The sequence below is a fragment of the Vulpes lagopus genome, chromosome 5 (genome assembly GCF_018345385.1).
Source record: "Vulpes lagopus strain Blue_001 chromosome 5, ASM1834538v1, whole genome shotgun sequence".
Classification (NCBI taxonomy): Eukaryota; Metazoa; Chordata; class Mammalia; order Carnivora; family Canidae; genus Vulpes; species Vulpes lagopus.
Window position 1 is genome coordinate 68,983,371 of NC_054828.1, and position 24,661 is coordinate 69,008,031.

Genomic DNA, 24,661 nt, shown 5'->3' on the forward strand with positions numbered 1-24,661 from the left:
CGCCGCGCGGCTGTTCCGTCAATGGGACTCCTCCCTCCGGGGACGGGGGCGGGGCGTCCTTGAGCGATCCCACCAATCGTGGGGCGGGAGGTGTGGTTTCGGCGCCGCTGGTCCCGCCCCGCGAGGGAGGAGTTGTGGCGACGCCAACGGGCGGAGGGCATTGGCTGAACGGCCGCCAGCGTCGCGGTTGCCAGGCTGCGCACGGCGAGCTCCCGAGTTCAGCCGCGCGTTCCAGCCCGCGGGCTCCGAGGGGGCGGGGCCGAAGGGCGGGGGGCGGGGCGGGGCCGAGGGGCGGGGGCGGGGCCGAGGTGCCGGGGGCGGGGCCGGGCGGGGCCGGACGGGGCGCGCGCGGGGCCCCGAGCTCCCTCCCGGGCCGGAAGCCTTTCCCGGAGCCGCTGGACGGAGGGGAGCCTGAGCCTCTCGGCAGGTACGGGCCCAGGGGGCCGCGCGGGGCCGGGGTGCGGGCGCGCGTCGCTCCCCGGGGAAGGCGGCAGGCCCTGGGGTGCGCCCGCTCGTCGTGAGCCTTCGTCTCTAAGTTGAAATAGCTGTGCCCTGCTACGTGAGCGAGTCTCCCATCCAGCCCGGCCGCCGGCGCTGACACCCGGCTCCCCAGACCCCCCGGCAGCCTCCGAATCCCTTAGCCAGCGCCTTGACCCTCCGGGCTGTGTTAGGTTTGATTCTCGCCAAAAAAAGAAAAAAGGATGTCTGAAGGTAGATACGATTTCACTTCCTTCACTGTTATCTTACGAAGTGTAAGGGGCAGCGCAGCCCGGTGGCTCAGCGGTTCAGCGGCGCTTGGGCCCAGGGCGTGACCCCGGGTCCGGGCCGAGCCCCGCGTCGGCTCCCTGCATGGAGCCTGCTTCTCCCTCTGCCTGCGTCTCGGCCTCTCTGGGTGTCTCTCATGAACCAATAAAATCTTTAAAAAAAAAAAAAAAAGCGTAAGGGACAGAAAGGTGAAACAATTTGCCTAAGGTCACATACAAAATGCAGTTCTTTTCCAAAAAGCTCATTGAGCAAAAAATGTATGCCCAAGAGAGGGAGGGATAGCTGGGGGAAAAGCGTTACAGCCTTTAGGCCTCGTGTTTGCGGTCTATTTTGGGAAGACCATGGTTTTTTGTTTTGTTTTCTCGTATTTAAACCTTACGGTTAACTTGCCACCTTGCTCTTTTCATAACAGTTGAGATTCCTTCCTTAAGAAGTGGAGACTCTCCATTTGTTTTTTTTAAAGCAGTACAGGTGCATAGATTTCAAAGCCAAGCACTAGTAAAAGCATTAAAATGAAAAATAGGAATCCCAGACCAATCCTTTCCTCCCCGTTTCTACTTCAAAGAGGTAGAAAAGCATCTCACGATTATTCATACTAACGGAACACAATCTCTCCCACCCCAGACATTTTTCTTTCATTGGTAATAAGATCATGTCACCTTTTTTGGACCACGGATGTATGTAAATACTCTTTTCTGTTAGGTTTAATCTGCAACAATAATAGGTTTTGATTTCCTAAGCAGGCAGTTGGCAGGGGGCGGGGAAAGAGAGGAAGAAAGATTCTTAGCCCAGCCTACTTGGTAGCAGGCAAATACCAGGTTTGTTTGTTTGTTTGTTTGTTTGTTTTCAAATACCAGTTTTGAGTGAAGTTTCATGGTGAAAAAAACAAACAAAAGCCTCTGCTTGAAAAAAAAAAAAGAGTCCTGGAGACCCGGGATCGAGTCCGGCCGTCGGGCTCCCTGCATGGAGCCTGCTTCTCCCTCTGCCTGTGTCTCTGCCTCTCTCTCTCTCTCATGAATAAATAAATAAAATCTTTAAAAAAAAAAAAAAAAAAAAGAAAAGAAAAATTTTGGGATCCCTGGGTGGCGCAGCGGTTTGGCGCCTGCCTTTGGCCCAGGGCGCGATCCTGGAGACCCGGGATCGAATCCCACGTCGGGCTTCCGGTGCATGGAGCCTGCTTCTCCCTCTGCCTATGTCTCTGCCTCTCTCTCTTTCTCTCTCTGTGACTATCATAAATAAATAAAAATTAAAAAAAAAAAAAAAAGAAAAAGAAAAAAAAAAAAGCCTCTGCTTTCTTTGCCCAACCCTGCCTCTATGGGTGGGGGGGAATTTCTGGGTCTCTCACAAAGTTGATAATATACATGAAGAGTCAGAGGTTGATAGAGGTCTTAAAAGTATCACAGTCTTAGAGATTGAATGACCTCCTTGTAGAGTATTTAAATATTTGTGTTTTTTTTAAGTATTTAAATATTTGGAAAAAAAATAAATATTTGGAAGGCAGTCTCTCCTTCCTACATGGAGAGCAGATTGTTAAGGTTTCAGTCCTTGATAAAGCTTTGGGACCATCAGGAATCATGCTGAAATAAATATTTATAACCCATTTATGATCTTGAAATGTTCCAGCATAAGTAAACACGAATACAAATTTAAAATAAATTCACTGGGGGAGATAGATGAAATTAAGATGATGGAAATATTAATGTTTAGTAAAGTTGAATGATGGGTAAATGGATAATTCTTGTACTATTCACTCTACTTCGGTGTGTGTTTGAAAATCGTCATTAAGGGACACCTGGGTGGCTCCGCAGTTGGGTGTCTGCCTTGGGCTCACGGCGTGATCCTGGAGGCCCGAGATTGAGTCCCACTTCGGGCTCCCTGCAGGGAGCCTGCTTCTCCTTCTGCCTGTGTCTCTGCCTCTCTCTCTGTGTCTCTCATGAATGAATGAATGAATGAATGAATGAATGAATAAATAAATAAATAAATAAATAAATAAATAAATAAATAAAGGCTTTAAAAAAAAAAAGAACTGATCATTAAAACAAAAAGGCCCACATATTGCAGCTCCTAAATAGTATTGTCTGAAAGAATATGAACTAAACTGATAATATTGGTTACCTGTGGAGAGAAGAGGAAGAGACCAACATTAGGAGTGGGATCAATGTAGCTCCAGTTTTTTTTTCTTATCTTTATAATTAATTTTTTTTATTATAGTGATAAGCAATCATGAGACTGTGGATTATTTAGTCCAGCAAAATTTCCAGTTGGGAACGTGCATCCTTCAGACTCAGACCCCAAATGGCGCAGTGGGAGATGCTACAGAATCTCGACAACCCATTTCAGGATCAGCTGCATCAGCTCTACTCAGATAGCCTCCTGCCAGTGGACATTCGACAGCACTTGGCTGTCTGGATTGAAGATCAGAACTGGTGAGTTCCTCAGGAAGTGGGGTGTGGAAAGTAGTTTCTTCTGAGCCCCCAGGATCCTGGAGACACCAAAGTTGTCTAGAAGGGTTTAGGAGGCCACAAAAGACAGTAGGAACGCTGCTGGGATACTAATCCTTGTCATTCCTGGTCCCCAGGCAGGAGGCTGCCCTGGGCAATGATGATTCCAAGGTGAACATGCTGTTCTTCCACTTCTTGGACCAACTGAAGTATGAGTGTGGCCGCTGCAGCCAGGACCCTGAGTGCTTTTTATTACAGCACAACTTGCGAAAATTCTATCGGGACATTCAGGTACTTGGAGGAGCCAGGAATGGCCAAAAAGCTGAATATAAAGGAAACTGAATGTAGAGGAGTATGGTTTAGGGTATGAAACAGGACCTGGAGATGTAAAGGGATGGGGGCAGATCTGGGGAAAAGAGGGACAAGTCCAGGGCAGATCTGGACTTGGAGGGTCACTGTCAGAGAGAAAGGCAGAGTCTAGGTGATCCTGTTGGGAAAAGGCTAGGTTTTAGGGTACCGTTGGTGAAGAGGGGAGGGGCTAGAGACCCTGAAGGAGGGGGAAGTACTGGGGCCACTGGTAGGGAAGGTCTGGAATGCTAGATCATTGAAGATGCTTCGATCAGTTCTTTCTCTTCCTACTATAGGCCCTTCCCCAGGGCCCTACCCAGTTGGCTGAGATGATCTTCAATCTCCTTCTGGAAGAAAAAAGAATTCTGACCCAGGCTCAGAGGGCTCAGTTGGTAAGAACAATTTTTAGTGATTTTGAAAGCTCCTAGAGTAGAGAGTGACTGTGGAAGGGACTCGGGATATTTGTCTCAGAACAAGAACAAGATCCCCCACCTGCACCCCGATGTTTCTAGCAGCAATGGCCACAATAGCCAAACTGTGGAAGGAGCCTCGGTCAAAAGATGAATGGATAAAGAAGATGTGGTTTATGTATACAATGGAACATTCCTCAGCCATTAGAAATGACAAATACCCACCATTTGCTTCAACGTGGATGGAACTGGAGGGTATTATGCTGAGTGAAGTGTGTCAATCGGAGAAGGACAAACATTATATGATCTCATTCATTTGGGGAATATAAAAATTAGTGAGAGGGAATAAAGTGAAAGGAGAGAAAATGAGTGAAAATATCAGTGAGGATGACAAAACATGAAAGGCTCCTAACTCTGGGAAATGAACAAGGGGTAGTGGAAGGGGAAGTGGGTGGGGGGTTGGGGTGACTAGGTGATGGGCACTTGGTGGGATGAGCACTGGGTGTTATGCTATATGTTGACAAATTGAACTCCAAAAAAAAAAAAAAAAAAAAAAGGACAAGATCCCCAGCCCCCCATGCTGTGATATAACTGCAGGCAGAGGTTTCAGGGATGAAAGGTCAGAATTGAAATGTGCTCAGAGTCTCTTATTTCAGGAGCAAGGAGATCCAGCCCTCAAAACACCTGTAGAAAGCCAGCAGGATGAGATTGAATCCCGGATCCTGGAATTAAAGGCTATGATGGAGGTTAGTAGATGTGGCAGGAGTCAGGGTGGGTAGGGGTCAGCCTGCCTCCTCCCACAGAAACAGCCCCATCTGGGTCTTATCCCCTCTACAGAGGCTGGTGAAATCCATCTCCCAACTGAAAGACCAGCAGGATGTCTTCTGCTTCCGATATAAGATCCAGGCCCAAGGTAGGAAGCACACCGAAGTGTGGGAGAAAGACAGGTACATGCTGGGAGGCAGGGGTGGAAGAGAGGAGAAGGGAAAAGCTCCAGTAAGCGATACTCTCCTCTGGCTACTACAGCCAGCCGTAGTGGCTATAGCCCTGCTGCCATGCAAAGCTAAAAGTGCCAGCGTATGTTATGGAGGTTGGGCTGGAGGTGTGGCTGAGGGACGGCTGGTGTATGTTGGGGGAGGTGCGTGGAAAACTGCCTTAGCAGATTAAGTGGGCTTTTGGTTCAATTCACAACTTGCCTGAGGGCCCAGAGGTGCCTCTGCTTTGCTTGGTTCCTCTTCTTCTCCCTTCAAAATTCCCTCTGCCCGACTGACTGAGGTCCTGATCAGGATGTAGGGGGGAAGGAGCCCTGGGTCTGAGCATTTGTCTCACTCCTGCTCCCGCCATCCAGTGAAGAAATTCTCCTTAGACCCCCATCAGATGAGACAGCACCAGCTTCTGCAGGAAACTCTCAATGAACTGGACAGAAGGAGAAAGGTGGGAGGCAGACAGAGGGAGTGGGCAACGGGGAACTGGGGAAAATGAGGGATGTGGGAGCCCTGCCCTCTTAGCCTTGGCTTCTTTGTCTCTTCCTCCCCGGTTGGGTGGTGGAAGATGATGGTGAGAAGTGCTCATCACTCACTTTATATCTTTCTTAGGAGGTACTGGATGCCACCAAAGCATTGCTAGGCCGATTAACTACCCTTATTGAGCTACTGCTGCCCAAGTTGGAGGAATGGAAAGCCCAGCAGCAGAAAGCCTGCATTGGAGCCCCTCAGGAAGGAGGATTGGAACAGCTGGAGAAGTGGTAAGAGGCAGCTCCTACCCAGCCCTTGTCCCAGCCACCGCGCTGTGCTTTGTAAATTGTAAATTGTGAATTGTAATGAATTTTCTTATTCATGTAATGAATTGCTTATCTAGGCAAGAGCCATCATTGTCCTTACTCTCTGCTCCCCGAAATGATCCCAGCTCCCTTGTCTGACCACAGTGACCCTCTCTTTATTCTTACCATTCAGATAATCCAGAGCCTAGTCTTTGCTTTGGTAAAAGGAATGGATTAATCTCCAAGCTGGTTTCTCCTTCCTTTTTAACTACCCAAGAAATATATTTTTTACTTTATTTTTTTAGGATTTACTTATTTATTTTAGAGAGAGAGAGAACATGAGGTGTGGGGAGAGGGAGGGAGGAAGAGGGAGAGAGAGAATTCTCAAGCAGACTCCTCAATCCCAGAACCCTGAGATCATGACCTGGGCTGAAATCAAGAGCTAGCCACCACTTAACCAGCTGAGCCACCCAGGCACCCTCATTTGAGTTGTCTTTTAATTTAAATAATTATTACCTGTTTTGTTAAATTCTATGTATGAGTGAAATCTTACGGTATTTGTCTTTCTCTGACTTATTTCACTTAGCATAATTCTTTCTTAGCTCCATTCACATCATTGCAAATGGCAAGACTTTATTCTTTTTTTTTTTTTTTTTACCTTTTTTTAGAGATTTTATTTATTTATTCATGAGAGACAGAGAGAGAGAGAGAGAGAGAGAGAGAGAGGCAGAGACACAGGCAGAGGGAGAAGCAGGCTCCATGTAGGGAGCCCGATGTGGGACTCGATCTCTGGACTCCAGGATCATGCCCTAAGCTGAAGGCAGACGCTTAACCACTGAGCCACCCAGGTGTCCCAAGACTTTATTTTTTATTATGAATAATATTCCATTGTATATATTCAACAAATATTTTGGGTTTTTTCCCCCAAGTTGTTGTTTTTGTGGAAATGGGTCAGTATTAGGTTCTTTGTAAGAAATGTAGAACACTGATTTGTGAGGGCAAACTCCATTTGTGGGAGAAAACACAGAGTGGAGGTAGCCCTAAAGGTGAAGAACAGGTTTTTTGACAGAATTTTCGAATCCACAGCATGCTGATCAACCTAGTGCTGTGCTGTAGTCTCACATTTCCTCTTTCTTGCTGTCAAAGATCTCTCCTTCCTGGTATCTGGGTTTATGCAGCTTCTTTTGGAAGTAAACATCAGTGAAATGTTTGAGAATTTTCACACTGCTGATACCAATTTTGGTGGAGGTGGCAATAACAAATTTCTGGTGTGTTCTATGTAGAGGAATTCAATTGAGAGCCCGAGGTCCAGTCACAGGTAGCAACCCCCACTGCTCAAATGCTTCAGGAAAACCACCTTCTTGCCTCTGTGGAGCCCAGTGAGGATGATCAGAATGGTGCCAGGAGGGGACCTTGGTGGCTCAGTGGGTTAAGCATCTGCCTTCAGTTCAGATCATGATCTCTGGGCCCCGGGATCAAACCCTGCATGGGGTTCCCTGCTCAGTGGAGAATCTGTGTCTCCTTCTTCCTCACTCTCTCTGTCCCTCCCCCAGCTCATGTTCTCACTTTTTTTTTTCTCTCTCTCTCAAATAAATAAATAAATAAAATCTTTTTAAAAATAATGGTGCCAGGAGTGATGCTAGCTTTCAGAATTCTCCATGCTGACTGAATGGGTTTGTTTTTTTTTTTTTTTACTCTGGCTCAAGAGCTTTTGAAGCATAGCGACAGGATAATACCTAGGCATTTTGTGAAGTTTAATCATTCAGGTACTGCCATTCTTGTTACCACCAAATGGTTTTGTGACCATAGCAAGAACCTTCTCCTTTTTCTTTTCAACTCTGGATTTAGCTACTGAATGCTTCCTGTTGTACATGGCTTTTCTGGAATACATAGCCAATGGGAAGTATGTGCCAGTTTCCTCTGACTAGGACACTTTTGGCTGCAATGGGGTGTCCCCTTCTTTGGCATTTTAACCTTGAGGTCACCCTTTTTAATCTTGCCACAAGCATCAGCCTTCTTGGCTCCAGGTTTCTTCTCCTTAGTATCGGCTTCTTATCTTTTCACCCACCATCTTGCAAGATGGGAAAGGATTCTTTTTTTAAGTTTATTTAACTTACTTAAACAATCTCTGCACCCAGTGGGGGGCTCAGACTCACAACCCTGAGATCAAGAGTTATGTGCTCTTCCCACTAAGCCAGCTGAGCAACCGGATTTCTTGCTATTTTATACTGTTGGAGTAAAAATCCTCATAACTACATCTTTATTTACATCCCTAATTATTTCTGTAATATAAATTCCTAGAAGTGGTATTCCTGGGTTAAAGTATATAGCTTTCCTTTTTGGTGGTGTTATGTTGATCCTTTCTTTTGTTATTTGTTTTGTTTTTAAAGATTTTATTTATTTAAGAGACAGTATGAGTAAGGGGGAAGGGCAGAGGGAGAGGGCAAGAAGCAGACTCCCCACTGAGTGTGGAGCCCAATGTGGGCCTTGATCCCAGGACCCTGAGATCATGACCAGAGCCTAAATCAGTCGGTTAAGCATCCAACTCTTTGTTCAGGCAGATCATAGTCTTGGGGTTGTGGGACTGAGCCCCATGTGGAGCTCCCCCTCAACACAGAGTCTGCTTGAGATTCTTTCCCCCTCCCTCTCCCTCCCCTTCTGCTCTTCTGTGCCTCCACTCTCCCTCACTCTCTTTCTCTCTCAAATAAATAAAATAGATAACATATTTTAAAAAGGTAGGGGGTGGGGGACGCCTGGGTGGCTCAGTGGTTGAGCATCTGCCTTTGGCTCAGGGTGTGATCCCAGAGTTCTGGGATCAAGTCCCATGTCAGGCTCCCTGCATGGAGCCTGCTTCTCCCTCTGCCTATGTTTCTGTCTCTCTCTCTCTGTGTTTCTCATGAATAAATAAATAAAATCTTTTTAAAAGGGAGAAGGGGTGGACACCTGGGTGGCTCAGTGATTGAGCGTCTGCCTTAGGCTCAGGGCATGATCCCAAGGTCCTGGGATCTAATCCCACATCAGGCTCCCTACATGGAGCCTGCTTCTCTCTCTGCCTATGTCTGTGCCTCTCCCTCTGTCTCTTATGAATAAATAAAGAAATTCTTTTTTTTTTAAAGATTTTATTTATTTACTCATAGAGAGAGAGAGGCAGAGACACAGGCAGAGGGAGAAGCAGACTCCATGCAGAGAGCCTGACGTGGGACTCGATCCAGGGTCTCCAGGATCACGCCCTGGGCTGCAGGCAGCGCTAAACCACTGCGCCACCGGGGCTACCCTAAATAAAGAAATTCTTAAAAAAAGTTGGGGGGCGCTTGAATGATTCAGTCAGTTGTGTCTGCCTTCAGCTTGGGTCATGATCCCAGGGTCCTGGGATCAAGCCCTGCATCAGGCTCCCTGCCTAGTGGAGAGTCTGCTTCTCTCTGCCCCTCTCCCTGCTCATGTTCTCTCTCTCTCTCAAATAAATAAAATTTCAGAAAAAGAAAAAAGAAAGAGCTTTATTGATTTTTTTTTATTATAAATATAATGTGTCTCAATTGGAAAAAACAATTCAGACAACTTAAAAGAAAGTAAAAACTGCCTATCTGCATAACCTGATCATGCAGAGGTACTCAGTGTTAGGGCTTTTGAATACATTTTTTGCAGATTTTCCCTATGTATATACATAAATATACAATCCATCTATTTTAAAGGTTTTAATTTTTTTTAAGATTTATCTTTTTGACAAGGAGAAAGAGAAAGCAAGCACAAGCAGGGGGAACAGCAAAGGGAGAGGGAGAATCAGCCTTCCCGCTAAGCAGGGAGCCCGATGCAGGGCTCAGTCCCAGGAAATCATGACCCAAGCCAAAGGCTCAACTGGCTGAGCCACCCAGGCGCCCACCTACCAAAGGTTTTATATTTAAGTAATCTCTACATCTAACATGAGGTTTGAATTTACAACCCCAAGATCAAGAGTCACATGTTCCAGTGACTGAGCCAGTTGGGTGCCCCAAATATACATTTATTTATTTTTTATTTTTTTATTTTTAAGATTTATTTATTTATTTATGATAGAGAGAGAGAGAGACAGAGACAGAGACACAGGAGGAGGGAGAAGCAGGCTCCATGCCGGGAGCCCGATGTTGGACTCTATCCCGGGACTCCAGGATCACGCCCTGGGCCAAAGGCAGGTGCCAATCCGCTGAGCCACCCAGGGAGCTCTAAAATATACATTTATTTTAAAAGAGGGCAGGGCAGCCCTGGTGGCTCAGCAGTTTAGCACCACCTTCAGTCCAAGGCATCATCCTGGATACCCAGGATCAAGTCCCATGTCAGGCTTCCTGCATGGAGCCTGCTTCTCCCTCTGCCTCTATCTCTGCCTCTCTCTCTCTCTCTTTGTCTCTCATGAATAAATAAAATCATTGAAAAAAAATAAACGAGGACAGGTCATATCATAAATGTACTATCTTGTGGTTTTTATTTTATTTTTTTTATCTTGTGGTTTTAAAAAATTTAATATTTTTAGATATTTTCCCATGTTAAAAATTTGAGCCTGGGGGCAGCCCCGGTGGTGCAGCGGTTTAGCGCTGCCTGCAGCCCAGGACGTGATCCTGGAGACCCTGGATCAAGTCCCATGTCAGGCTCTCTGCATGGAGCCTGCTTCTCCCTCTGCCTGTGTCTCTGCCTCTCTCTCTCTCTGCATCTCTATGAATAAATAAATAAAATCCTTAAAAAAAAAAAGGATCCCTGGGTGGTGCAGCGGTTTGGCGCCTGCTTTTGGCCCAGGGCACGATCCTGGAGACCCGGGATTGAATCCCACGTCGGGCTCCCGGTGCATGGAGCCTGCTTCTCCCTCTGCCTGTGTCTCTGCCTCTCTCTCTCTCTCTGACTATCATAAATAAATAAAAATTAAAAAAAAAATTTGAGCCACCTGGCTGGCTCAGTTTGTGGAGCATTTTTTTTTTAAGATTTTTTAAATTTATTCATGAGAGACATGGAGAAAGAGGCAGAAACATAGGCAGAAGGAGAAACAGGCTCCCCATGGGGAGCCAAATGTGGGACTCGATCCCAGGACCCTGGGATCATGACCTGAGTCAAAGGCAGAGCTCAACCACTGAACCACCCAAGTGCCTGAGCTTGCATGTATATTATAGCATTATATGTTAATTCAATTGAAATAAAATTTTGTTTGTTTATTTTTTTAAAGATTTTATTTATCTGTTCATGAGAGACAGAGAGAGAGAGAGGCAGAGACACAGGCAGAGGGAGAAGGAGGCTCCATGCAGGGAGCTGTATGCAGGACTCGATTCCGGGACCTCAGGATCACACCCTGAGCCAAAGGCAGATGCCCAATTGCTGAGCCACCCAGGTGTCCCAGAAATAAAAAAATAAATAAAATAAATTAAAAATGTTATGGCTGGCTCAGTCAGTAGGACATGTGAGTCCTGATCTGGGGGTCATGAGTTTGAGCCCCATGCTGGGTGTGGAGCCTACTTAAAAAAGTATGGACTGTGCAGCCAGAATGCCCGGATCATATACAGCTTACTCCATACTAGTTCTGTGACCTCAGGCAAGTCACTTAACCTTTCTCTAGAGTTTAATTATCTATAAAATGAGGATAATAATAATAGCTGTCTCATAGGGTTGTTATAAGGATTAAATACAGTAAGCACTTAGAATAATAGTACATATAAAGGGTCATATGATTTTTTTTAAAGATTTTATTTATTTATTCATGAGACACATACAGAAAGAGGCAGAGACCCAGGCAGAGGGAGAAGCAGGCTCCATGCAGGGAGCCCAACGTGGGACTTGATCCCAGGACCCCAGGATCACACCCTGGGCTGAAGGCGGCGCTAAACCGCTGAGCCACCAGGCTGCCCTGAAGGGTCATATGAAAAGTAGCTTCAGGGATCCCTGGGTGGCGCAGCGGTTTGGCGCCTGCCTTTGGCCCAGGGCGCGATCCTGGAGACCCGGGATCGAATCCCACGTCGGGCTCCCGGTGCATGGAGCCTGCTTCTCCCTCTGCCTGTATCTCTGCCTCTCTCTCTCTCTCTGTGACTATCATAAATAAATTAAAAAAAAAAAAAAAAAAGAAAAGTAGCTTCATTACAGAAATAAATCTTTCACCATTTTTTTTTTAATTTTTTTTTTAATTTTATTATTTATGATAGTCACAGAGAGAGAGAGAGAGGCAGAGACACAGGCAGAGGGAGAAGCAGGCTCCATGCACCGGGAGCCCGACGTGGGATTTGATCCCGGGTCTCCAGGATCGCGCCCTGGGCCAAAGGCAGGTGCTAAACTGCTGCGCCACCCAGGGATCCCACCATTTTTTTTTTTAAGATTTGATTTTATTTATTTATGAGAGACACGAGAGAGAGGCAGAGACATAGGCAGATGAAGAAGCAGGCTCCATGCAGGGAGCCCAATGCTGGACTCGATCTTGGATTCTGGGATCACGCCCTGGGCTAAAGGCTGATGCTCAACCGCTGAGCCACCCAGGCGTCCCTTTTACCAGTTTTTTTTTTTTTTTTTTTTCCTTTTACCAGTTTTATATGTGGAAGTGGCTTTGATTTTTATTTCTTGGATTATGAATCATGTTGCATAATCTTTCCTAGGCTTCCTGGGTTCTTTTTTTATCCCAATCACTTTCTGCCTCTCCACATAGTAAAAGGGAAGCTTCTGGAGCCTGTCTGGGGAAGACCAGGAAACTCATCAGTTTGCTCTGTCTCTGGAATCCTATCACCCAGGTTCACAGCTGGAGCCAAGCTGTTGTTCCACCTGCGCCAGCTGTTGGAGGAGCTGAAGGGATTAAGTCACCTGGTTAGCTATCAGGATGACCCTCTGACAGCAGGGGTCGACCTGCGGAAGGCCCAGGTCCTGGAGTTGCTACAGCGCCTGCTCCACAGGTCTAGAGGCCGGGGAGGGACCTCCAGGGAGGGCAGAAGGAAAGAACAAGAGGAGCTATTCCTGCAGAGACTGAACTCTATATTCTCTCGGCCACCTCTCTCCCCAGAGCCTTCGTGGTAGAAACCCAGCCCTGCATGCCCCAAACTCCCCACCGACCCCTCATCCTCAAGACTGGGAGCAAGTTCACTATCCGAACAAGGTTGGCATTTCAGGACTCATTCCTGCTTCCTTTTTCCAGCCCTCGTACTACTGTTTGCTTTCTGGCCTTAGATCTTTCCACTCTTGTCTTCTCCCTTTTCTCTTTAATCCACCTACCTTGTTTCTTTCTTTTTCTTTTTCCCACCTACCTCTTCTAATCTCTTACCTTATCTTTTCCCAACATTTGATCTCTCCAGGAGATTGAACCTGACCACTTTCCCCTCTTCCACTTAGGCTCCTGGTGAGACTCCAGGAAGGCAACGAGTCACTGACTGCAGAAGTCTCCATTGACAAGTAAGTTGGGGCACGTGGGGCCACAGGGTGGCAGGGACATGGGCTGCTGGGGCAGAGGAGACCCACTCTTCACCCGAGGGCCCTGGGGCTGTGTTCCTACCCCGCCTCCTCGCTCTTGTTGAGCACTATGTGACATGCGGCTTGTCCAGTCCTCATTTGTCCCAGGAACCCTGTGAGTTAGGTATTAGCAGCACCCAGTTCAGATGGAGAGACAAGCCCAGAGAGATTGTGTCTCTTGTGCAAGGCCATAAGACTCGTGAGCACAGATTTGGGTTTGAGTCCAGGTCTGTCTGACTCTAAAGACTAAATTCCTAACTTCTGCACTGTTTTGGTTCTCAGTGATTTTTTTTTTTTTTTTTTTTTCAGGAATCCTCAATCACAAGGGTAGGTGTCTGATAAGGATGCTGCCGACTTGGGTGCACTGCACAACCTGCATAATAACCACATGGGGGCTCAGACAAGAAGGAGGTTGACTTGGTTGGGGGTTGGACAAAGGGAGGAGGGGAGGTCTGGAATGAAGTAGGACTTTTGTTGTTTTCCTGCTGAGTATTTAGAATAACTCTTCTCCTCTTCTCCATATATCTTCTTCCTCCTGGAATAGCTTCCGGAAGTTCAACATTCTAACCTCAAACCAGAAAACCCTGACCCCCGAGAAGGGGCAGAGTCAGGGCTTAATTTGGGACTTCGGTTACCTGGTAAGAAGGGCTAGCAGCCTAAGGTTCTGGTCCGGTGCAACGGGCTGAGGGAAGTTCCCAGGCCTTGGGAAGTCTTGAGGCGAAATAGGGGTTCCAGGGACCCTGGAGTCCTCACTCTGGCATTTATTTTATTTCCTCTCAACTCACAGACTCTGGTAGAACAACGTTCAGGTGGCCCAGGAAAGGGCTGCAATAAGGTGAGGCCTGGCCAGAGCAGCGGGGGGGATGGGAGGAGCTTGCCACAGGGCCCACTGACCGCTGTGTCTTCGGCTGTCCTAGGGCATGCTGGGTGTGACAGAGGAACTGCACATTATCAGCATTACAGTCAAATACACCTACCAGGGTCTGAAGGAGGAGCTGAAGGTAAGTGGAAATGGAGGGCAGGGAGAGATGAAGCAGATCTGGCGGAAGGCATTCAGGAGGGGTTAAAGGAAGCCTCTCCGGCGGGAAGTTCTCCTTTGCCTCTGTCAAAGCTAGAAACATCCCATCCCTCTCTCTGACTCTTGTTTTCTCTTCAGACGGACACCCTCCCTGTGGTGATTATTTCCAATATGAACCAAGTTTCCATTGCCTGGGCCTCGGTTCTTTGGTTCAATCTGCTTAGCTCAAACCCCCAGGTAGGAGATGGTGCTGATGGTGCAGGGTGGCAAGGAAGGGTGTGGACGCTTGGCCTGAGGGTGCTCCTTCTGAGCCCTCTTCCCACTCTTGCAGAATCAGCAGTTCTTCTCCAGCCCTCCCATGGCACCCTGGAGCTTGCTGGGCCCTGCTCTCAGCTGGCAGTTCTCCTCCTATGTTGGCCGAGGCCTTGACCCAGACCAGCTGAGCATGCTGAGGAACAAGCTCTTTGGTACAAACCTCCTTTTCTCCCAGCCTTTCCCCAGCCGTAGTCTCCCCAGCCCTCCACCCTTTCTATTCCAAGGACCCTGGCCTTGCCTGTGTCGATTACCTGAACTGTCTGTCTGTTCACAGGTCAGAACTCTAGGACTGAGGGCGCATTGTTATCGTGGGCCGACTTCACTAAGGTAACTCCCTGCATCCTGTGCGACTACGTCTAGCCCCTGTGCAAACACTAGTCCTTGCCCTCCTTACTCCCATCTGCTCACTGGGGGCAACTAATCATGTCTCTTCCTGCCTTTCCATTCCTCCTGCAGCGAGAGAGCCCTCCTGGCAAGCTACCATTCTGGACGTGGTTAGACAAAATTCTGGAGCTGGTACATGACCACTTGAAGGATCTCTGGAATGATGGGTAAGGCCTTGGTCAGCCTCCCTCACCCCACCCCAGCTTTCCCCCTTTCTGGGCTTGAGTGGACTCTGTGCGCCCTCATGTGGCAGAAAGGGAGAGAGCAAGCAAATGCTGGTGCAAGGTCACGCGCCTTTTTCACTCATAATAGTCCTAGCATCTGTTGTGCTCCAGAACCTGCTGGATGCTCCTTATGAACTCTCTCGTGTAATCCTTACAACCGTGTGGAGTCAAAGAGAAGTTAAAGAATTCACTCAAAAAAGAAAAAAATTTCACTCAATGAAAAAAAAAAAGAATTCACTCAATGGGCCTGCTTGGGACTCAAACCCAGGCCTCATCTGACTGCAAGCCTGTGCTCCTCCCGTCACACCACCTGCTCATTTGCCTTTCCAAGGTGCTTTTTCATCTGTGACCACACTGAATCCTCAAACCTCTTCCAGCCCTGGAAGGTGGATACCATCAGTAAGAGGAAGTGACTTGGCCAAGAGCAAGGGCCAAACCCTGGCGCTGCCTCCCCGTACAAGGAGAGCAGGACAGCAGGACAGCAGGGAGGCATGAGGGCCTCACAGCAGCTTTCTGTTTCAGACGCATCATGGGCTTTGTGAGCCGGAGCAAGGAACGCAGGCTGCTGAAGAAGACCATCTCTGGCACCTTTCTCCTGCGCTTCAGTGAAACATCAGAAGGGGGCATCACCTGCTCCTGGGTGGAACACCAGGATGATGGTCAGCTGCTTCGCCCCCATGTTCCCACAGCCTGTCCTTTCTGTCCCTCTGCCAGCCCTTGGCTTCCCTGGTTCTGTCTTGAATCCCTCAGCAGGTTGGGGCTTAGATGGCCAGGGTGGGGGACTCCCAGACCCAACTGTTTGTTTCAGGCCTGCCTCTTCCCACATCCATTCTGCAGATAAGGTGCTCATCAACTCTCTGCAACCCTTCACCAAAGAAGTGCTACAGTCTCTCCCACTGACCAAAATCATTCGCCACTACCAGCTGCTTACCGAAGAGAACATACCTGAGAACCCACTGTGCTTCCTCTACCCACGAATTCCCCGGGATGAGGCTTTTGGGTGCTATTACCAGGAGAAAGGTAAGGATCGTTGATGTATGTCACTGAAGATTGCAGGGACTCTCAGGCATCTACAGATCCAGCTCCTTTCTTCCAGACATGGAAAAACTGGTAGCCAGAGAAATGAAAGGATTTGTCCCTGGGACACGGCTAGTTAGTAGGGAAATACAATTATCAAGACCGTTTACACGAGGGGTCCTTGGGCCAGGTGTCCAGTCTACTGACCTCCCTGTCCTCCTGCATATGTCCCCCACAGTTAATCTCGAAGAACGGAGGAAATACCTGAAACATAGGCTCATTGTGGTCTCTAACAGGTGAGAGATGCATTTCTTGCCCATCCTCCCTGGCCTTTGCTGGCTGATGTGGTGACCCAGACCCGCTCAGTTTGCCTCTCTGGCCTTCTCTCCTATGGGCCCGTAGTCTCCAACCTCTAGGTTTTTTTCCTCATTCTGCTAGCCTCTTTCTTCCCTAGTGCTCTGCTGCTATCCTTAGGTTGTTTCCACAGGGCTTCCCTGCTAATAAGAGTCATAATCACTGACGTTAATGGGCATCTACTTGAAGCATAGTACTAGATTTTTTTTTTTTTTTTTTTTTTAGAAACAGGTTTCTTTTTATTTTATTGAATTCTGAGAACCCATCCAATTAGGTGATAACAGCCACATTTAAGAAAGTTTATTATGTGGCAGGTACTGGACTAAATATTTTGCATTTAGTTTCTTATTTATTGAATCTCCATAATAGTCCTGTGAGGCAGACATGGGTATTTCAGCCGAAGAACCTGAGGTTTAGTGTGGTGAAATGGCATGCCTAAGGTACATGGCTAGTAAATGATCCAGGTCTGTCAGATTCCAAAGTCCTGCTTTTAACCATCATACTCTCTGAAGCGTTATTAGGTGGTGATGGTTCCATTTTATCGATGATAAATCAGAGGCACAGAAAGCTGAAGATCACCTATCTAATAAATGATAGGATTCAAACTCTGGCAAGCCTAACTCCAAAGCCTGTGCTCTTAAACCCTCTGCTGTATTGCCCTGTTGCCGCCTTTAAAAAAAAAAAAATTATTTATTTATTTATTTATTTACTTAAAGAGAGAGAGAGAGAATGCACGAGTAGGGCCGGGGTAGGAGTAGAGGGACAAGCAGAGAGAATCTCAAGCAGACTCCGCTCTGAGCATGGAGCCTGACACAGGGCTCAATCTCACCACCCTGAGATCATGACCTGAGCAGAAATCAAGAGTCAGATGCTTAACCAACGGAGTCACCCAGGTGCCCTTGCTCTCTTGCCTTCTCAGTCGAGAGAGATAGTCTCCGCTTGCTCCGCCATTCTCCAGTTCACCTAAACAACTAAGCCCTGCCCTTTTGTGTGTATTACCGCATCCAGACAGGTGGATGAGCTGCAACAACCGCTGGAGCTTAAGCCGGAGCCAGAAGCAGAGTCCTTGGAGCTGGAGACAGGACTAGCCCCGTTGCCACAGCAAGAGCCATGCCTGGAGTTAGAGCCACTGCTAGCGGCTGGGCTGGATCTGGGGCCACCACTGGAGCCCATGCTGGAGCCTACACTAGACATGGTACCCCAGGGAGTGTCAGAGCCAGACTTGGGACCAGAGCTGAGGCTGGAGCCTCTCCCAGACCTTGCATCACAGGCAGTGCCAGAGCCAGATCTGCCCCATGATCTGAGACACTTGAACACTGAGGAAATGGAAAGTAAGTGGTGAGATGGGCCTGGGGAAGTGGGGACACATTCCCTTTACCACCTGCCCTCCCTTTCCCATTATAGAAAAGGCTAAACTCTAAGCTCCTCATTGGAGGGAGGCTCATTTCTTTGTGATCCCTTTTATTATGAAATGTACATGCCTTCTCCTTCCCTGACCTAAGTGCCCCCTCACACCTTGTCCAGGCCTCTACTGCCATCCTCCTTCATTTTTCCTGCGGGATTGGGAACTTCTTACCAAAGATTGGGGACTGATTTCTTTTTCTGGACTGTCTAGTTTTCAGAAACAGTATGAAGATTGAGGAAATCATGCCAAATGGTGACCCACTGTTGGCTGGCCAGAACATCATGGATGAGGCTTACGTCTTCCACTCCAGCCATTTCTACACGGATGGACCTTTGATTCCTTCTGACTACTAGGAACTGCATTTCCTGTTCTTCCTGTATCTTTTGTCCCTGCTACCCCCTACATCATGATGTTGCTCTCTAAGAATGGAAAACCCATTCTAAGCTGGTTAAGTTAACTCTGGGTTTTGGAGTGGAAAGTAAAACCATACTACGGGTACGAAAGAGGCACCAATGAATCAGAATAGATGTTATCGATGGCTCTAACTAGTATTTTAGGCCTGTTTTGGGAGGTACAGGAGTTCTGAGGGTAGGCCAGGACAGTTAGGAGGTACTTAGAAGGCTCAGGCACTCGGAGTGGCTTCTTTCCAGTGTGGGAGGAACGTCAACATTCAAATGGTTGGTAAGGCTAATGTGGTGGTGCCCACAGCATTGGCCATTGGTAGGGAACAGAGACATGTGATGGGATTCCATTTCTCTCTTCTGGTTCCCTCATGTCTAGAATAATCTTTTCCTTCCTTCTTCTTCTTACTCCTGATTCAAGTCCTAAATTCCTTTGTTTCCTGCAGAAATTGAGAGCTTTCTGCTTCAGCCTATCATGTGAAGCTCCCCTCAAAAGAAGGGAATAGGAGATAAACCTCTGCTTAACAGTCTCCTCCCCTGCCTCCCAAGCTGGCCACACCCATTCCTTCCCCTAAAATGATCCTGCCAGGGATCCCTGGGTGGCGCAGCGGTTTGGCGCCTGCCTTTGGCCCAGGGCGCGATCCTGGAGGCCCAGGATCGAGTCCCACATCGGGCTCCTGGTGCATGGAGCCTGCTTCTCCCTCTGCCTGTGTCTCTGCCTCTCTCTCTCTCTATATATATAGCTCTCTCTCTGTGACTATCATAAATAAATTTAAAAAAAAATTTTTAAAAATGATCCTGCCAATCTAATATGCCTGTGAAGCTTTGCACAATAATTCTCTCTGTCTAGTCTTCACTTCCTCACTGCTTAGGAGACCAGCTGTTACTCTTGGAGGTCAAGGATGGTGGAGTTGCTGGGCATTTAGGAATCGCTTTTTATAGTATAGGTAGAATTTGATATTTTTACAGAACAAGATCTTGCTCTGCATCTTAGTTATTTCTCTGTTAAGATATCATTCATTCTTTTGTGCAATATGTTGTTTTTCTGAAAGAGTTTCTGTTCCTTGGGTGTGGACCTGGGCAAAAACCAGGTTCCTGAAACTTAGAACCTTGAATGTTTTTCATGGGGCTCCAGACAATCTCACACATTAGTCATTCCCAGGGAACCCCAGGACAACTGCCTTTGTTCTAAAATATGTTTCTAGTATGACTTGAGGCGTAACAGAAGTGAGGCCCTGCACATGGGGCTGTTTTCTGGCTGGTATGTTAGAGGAATAGTCCTGTTCAGAAAGAGGCCCTTCTGAGCAGATATGGCTAATAAACTTCGTGCTGACCTAGAAGTGTTTCCTCTCTGAACTTCTTTACTTCTCTGCTCACAAAGACTAATGTCCTTGGAGACACTAGCAGGCCATGTAAGATCAAGGTCAGCAAATCAGGACCCATTTCCACTCACCCCAGTAGGCACTCCTTTGTAATTTTTTTCTTACTCCCTTGTTTAGAACAGCCTTTCCTGTCCCTTAGATTCTTCCAGAGGTCTGTGAGCCATATATAAGTTGGGGGGGTGGGTACAGTTCTAGAATGGGCAGTTTTGAACTAGCCCATTGTCACTTGGCCGTTTAGTGACAAAGCCAAGATACAAGCCTGGTTCTGTTTGACTTCAAAGCCTGTGCTTTTTTAATGTTGTGACTATGGAGAAAAGGAAGGGAAATGATCACAGTAGCCTCCCCCTTCTCTTTGCTTCAAAGATAGTTTACCTCCCCTTGGGTAGTCAGGCCCTCCGATGGGGCTCACAGATGTCCTTAAGGGAGAATCCCATTAATTTGGGAGATTTACCACCATCTTCCTGGAATACCCTTTCTGCTCAAACAGCTCTGACTTTTGATCCTGCAGTGATCGGGACTCCTGTCTTTGGCCAAATACACTCTTGGCCAAGAAAGTAAGGAGGCACAGGGTCAGGTGGCAAAAGGAGTCACATTTAGGGGCCCAGCTTCCTTATCTTAACCCTTTGTAATCCGATTCAGCTTGCTTAGCTATGCCAGGATCTAGACCTAAAAGATCCTTGATACTCTATGTATATACCAGTAGGTCAGGAAAACATATCCCTGTCCACTGGAGCCCTGCAGAGTAGAAGGATGCATACAGTAGTCCTTTGGCCCTCTTTTTCCTTTTCCCAACCAAGCCTAGAAATCACACTCAGATATCCACATAAATAAGTCTTTATTGAAAAAAGTACATAATTCAATATAAATATAATAAATAATCCTCCCCAAGCTGCTGCCATGAGGATAAATAATCTTAAGTTTTCTCTTCCTATTGAATAAATATTCAACTTTGTCCTAGGTCAGCATCATAAGTTAGTCAGTATGCAACATATGCAAGTCTCATTAGAATTAATGGACTGATAACTTATTGGCTCACAGGTGCCTGGGCTGATTCATTTAGCACTGCTGAGCCATGGAGATCTGGGTACCATCCTTAAGCCATTGGCTTTACTGGCTCAGGGTTGCTGCTCCGTGGGCAAAGACCCGGGCAGCTACAGCCACAAAGGCCTGGAGGCTGCGAAGGATCTTGAGGCGGAGGAGGAGGCGCTGCCATGGCTGGCTGGGACTGGGGCTTGGAGTTTGCTCAGTCTCCCAGTGGTGACCCTCTGGCTGAAAGGATACAGTACACAATCAGAACTCTAGATCCTTCACCGTCCAGTCCCTGTGTCTGATACCTGCAAGCCCCCATTCTCCAGGCCCCTAGTTCATACCTGCAAGAGTTGCCTAAGGCCCAGGAGGTTGGCGTGAAGCTGGCCCACAGGGCCATCAGGCTCCCCTGTGAAAATGTCTGAGCCCAGCAGCTTCTCATAAAAAACCAGGCCCTGGTGGATCCTTTGTAAGCAGAACTGGTGGGAGGAAAGAAAGCAGTGAAAGAAAACATCCCTTCTTCCTACTCCATTCACCAAAGACCCACCCAGTGCTTTGTTCTTAGACACCACTATGGTCTGGATGTTTGTGTCCCCACAAAATTCAGATGTTGAATTCTAATCCCCTAGCATAATGGTATTAGGAGGAAAGGCCTTCACAAAGTGATGATGTCATGAGGGTGGAGGCCTCTGGAACTCAATTAGTACTCTTCTAAAAGAGACCCATGGAACTCCCAAGGCCCTCTGCTGTATGAAGATCCTAGAAGTCTGGGCAGCCCCGGTGGCCCAGTGGTTTAGTGTCGCCTTCAGCCCAGGGTGTGATCTTGGAGACCAGGGATCGAGTCCCATGTCGGGCTCCCTGCATGGAGCCTGCTTCTCCCTCTGCCTGTGTCTCTGCCTCTTTCTCTCTCTGTGTCTGTCATAAATAAATAAATAAAATCTTAGAAAGAAAGAAAGAAAGAAAGAAAGAAAGAAAGAAAGAAAGAAAGAAAGAAAGAAAGAAAGAAAGAAAGAAAGAAAAGAAAAGAAAAGAAAAGAAAAGAAAGAAAGAAAAGAAAAGAAAGAAAGAAAAAGATCCCAGAAGCCTGCAGTCTTGAAGGCCCTTACCTGACCATGCTAGCACCCTGATCTCCGACTTCCAGCCCCCAGAACAGTGAGAACTAAATTTTGGATGTTTATAAGCCACCCAGTCTGTGATATTGGTTACAGTAGGCTGAACGGACAAGGTCAGATCGAACTTTTACTAATTCACCACAATACCCAATGATGTACCAGTCCCCTCGTCCTTGTCGTCTACCCTCATCTTACTACCTGACTGTTGTCTTTGAGTCCTTGGGGATCACAGCCATCCCCGCACTGGATGCGGGGGACATCACTTGTAGTCTCGCCATCTCCCTCTTCTCTTGGTAGGTCCTGGAATGCAGGAGGGAATGGGAAGATTAAAGAGATAAGAGAAATGTTTTCAAACTCCACTAGGCCCATGACTCTCCCCAGAACCTCACTCCCCTGTCCTCTCTTACTCTCTGATGACCTCCGACCCTCCAGCTTCCTCCAAAGCTAGAGAGTCTCCCACTGCATCCTTGAAGAGCTTGGATAGGCTCCTGTTTGGTGCCCAAGCCTGCCACTTACCACATGTCCCATGGGAGGATGTGCACTCCACACCAGCGTGCAGAGCTTCTGTGAGAGCTGCTGGCCCTGAATCCAGGCAGGGCTACTGCCCTCAGGCATGGCCCGGGGCTCAGCAGTCCAGGGCAGCAGCAGCAGCAGCAGCAGCATCACAGCCCTGCTTCCCAGCATCTTGCTGCCTGCTTCTCAAATCTGGCTGGCTCTGGGCCTTGCACTGGTCCTTGTGGAATCTCTGCCCACTTCCCTGTGCTGATCCTGATGCTCTCCGTTCTGTGAGTCTCTGGTTTGGTTCCTTCTGTTCTGTTTCTGAACTGCTTCCTGCTGTTTTTTTCCCCTTGTCTCTGAGTCTCTTTTTAAGGTCCCTGCATTGTAAGACCCGCCCTTTATACTAGCAGGTGACTCACAGCAGGTGGGATTCCCCTCCCTGCATCATCCCCCTCCGTGGGGAGCCCAGGTATGCAGCCTTAGTTCCAAGGGAAATGAGACGTGTGGTTGCTGTGGCTGGAGGCCTGGGATGGGGCATATGTGTAATGCTCTCCATGAATTGAAGTGGCTGTAGAGGAGGTGGGGGTAGGAGGAACGAATATTTAAATGAATCTAGTCTCAAGTTCCTTCCTGTTTAACTTTTCCGTCATCTTTTTGCCTCTCAAAGCTATATACTTCCCCCTAGCACCTAATTTCCTTACCTCCTGCCTGAGAAAAATAAAAAACAGAAGCATTCATTTATTTCCCAATAGGATAGCAAGATGTTTGGAATGAAGTTTGGTTTCCACCTGGTGCCCTCTATCTAAGAACCAGGGGGGCTTCTTTTTCTCCCTTGAGAACAATTATTTTCAAAGGAAGAGAATGGACTCGATGGTACTTTGTGAATTGGGAAGCCATATAATGCCATAAAACATATTACTGCCCCCACTTCAGGCCTCATTGTGGAGACTAGGAGGGCTTGGGGGCTCTTGGAGGGGGAGAATTGTTGCTGAGAACCTTCTGACTCCTCAGCCTTAGTGGCCCAATGTTTCATAGGATCTGTGGGGTTCAGGCAGTGGTTCTTTTGGGATGCCAGGGTAAGCAAGGGCTAGATATGCTAAGCCTAACCCCTGTCCCACAGCTAGGAAGTCCAGGAGGTCTAGGGAGTTGAGGTGCGCTATGTCAGTGACCCTGGCCAGTCCTTCAGCCTGTTGCATCCATGGGTAAAATCCGCTGACACTGATTTCATCACCCTCCCTGATGCAACATCCAGTGAAACAGCTGAGAATGTGAAGTTGGGCGTGGGAGTGGGGGGGTGGTCCAAATCTGGGACTGCCCCAACCCCGGTGGAGGGTCCCAGAACAATTTGGACGTCAGAATGAGGACATGGCTGACCACAGAGATGGTCCTTAAGGCCTCCCCAAGAGGTTGACCCTTCTCTGAGTAACTTACCCTTGATAGAGGTCTCCCTTCCCTTAGAACTATTCAAAACTGCCCAATGAAACCTTTGATTCAAATGTTATGACTCTGTGGTAACTTTCCTTTGGATAAAACATTTCCAGCATCAAGAGAGATAATCTCAGTGTGAGTGGGAAATGGTTTGCCTCTGTCTACCTATGTAGACACAAATGGAATAAGGAAACGGGGATTGTAGGGGGAGGAGAGGAGCTCACCTTACTGTGTTTAGTATCTCCTGTGGCCCCATTCTGGGAGGCCTAAGGGACAGGAGATGAAAGGTAAAAGGAGGAGGAAGTAGACTCCTGGGGGATGGGATGACAGAGACTAGGGTGAGTTGTAGGCACGGGGCTCTGCTGCTTTGTTTCACTTCCTGGTGCTTCAGAGATTTGGGTAGGAAGCAAGGTTGGTGGGGTGATTGTGGGACTGTTCTGTGGCGGAAACTACTTCCAGGACTGATCTGACCTGGAGCTGCCGTGACCCCTTGACGTCAGCAGGGCCACAACTGTTATGCAAATCACATTCACAAGACACTCCTAAGCAGCCTTTCCAGTTGGATGCCCAAACTCCAAATCCAGCTGAAGTTCCCCTAGGTAATTAATACTGGGGCTAATATACATGCAACTCTCACTTTATGCCAAGTACTTGGTGCAAGGCCTTTTCATGTATTAACCCATTTAATTCTCACAACAGCCCAGTGAGGTAGGTACTATTATCATCCCTATATTACAGATGAAGAAGGAAATGAGTAATTTATCCAAGATCACGGATCTGAGTGGCCAGAATTCCGGGCAGACAATGTGGCTTCAGAACCTGCATTCTCCATCATTCTATTACACTAGACACACCACGAGGAGACACGAAGCAGCTTTATAAAGCAGCTCATCTAGCCCAGATGTCTGTCTCTGCCATGGGTCTTCCGCCATGTAATTCT

At 47.6% G+C, this 24,661-nt stretch overlaps 2 protein-coding genes across 3 annotated transcripts; one reads left to right on the forward strand and one right to left on the reverse strand.

Annotated features, from left to right (window-relative positions):
* The first annotated feature begins 303 nt into the window (after positions 1–303).
* On the forward strand, positions 304–19,615 carry STAT2 (signal transducer and activator of transcription 2). 2 transcript variants are annotated; one of them, XM_041756183.1, is made up of 24 exons: positions 304–427; positions 2,977–3,191; positions 3,344–3,497; positions 3,851–3,946; positions 4,621–4,710; positions 4,802–4,877; positions 5,313–5,398; positions 5,560–5,708; positions 12,449–12,607; positions 12,715–12,807; positions 13,041–13,100; positions 13,467–13,484; positions 13,702–13,795; positions 13,945–13,992; positions 14,075–14,158; positions 14,314–14,412; positions 14,507–14,642; positions 14,765–14,817; positions 14,947–15,041; positions 15,621–15,757; positions 15,936–16,118; positions 16,354–16,411; positions 17,478–17,800; positions 18,085–19,615. In XM_041756183.1, the coding sequence occupies exons 2-24, from the start codon at positions 3,061–3,063 to the stop codon at positions 18,225–18,227; spliced, it is 2,565 nt and encodes an 854-aa protein (XP_041612117.1). In that variant the 5' UTR covers positions 304–427; positions 2,977–3,060; the 3' UTR covers positions 18,228–19,615. The 2 variants fall into 2 exon arrangements, with proteins under 2 accessions (XP_041612117.1, XP_041612118.1); XM_041756184.1 differs by having other exon boundaries at positions 5,331–5,398.
* Positions 19,616–20,632: 1,017 nt separating this feature from the next.
* Positions 20,633–22,479, reverse strand: IL23A (interleukin 23 subunit alpha). The gene is made up of 4 exons (XM_041756189.1): positions 22,312–22,479; positions 21,994–22,095; positions 21,028–21,162; positions 20,633–20,926 (listed from the first exon to the last, which is right to left on the reverse strand). Exons 1-4 carry the CDS (start codon positions 22,477–22,479, stop codon positions 20,765–20,767), a joined length of 567 nt encoding a protein of 188 aa, XP_041612123.1. The 3' UTR covers positions 20,633–20,764.
* Positions 22,480–24,661: the final 2,182 nt, after the last annotated feature.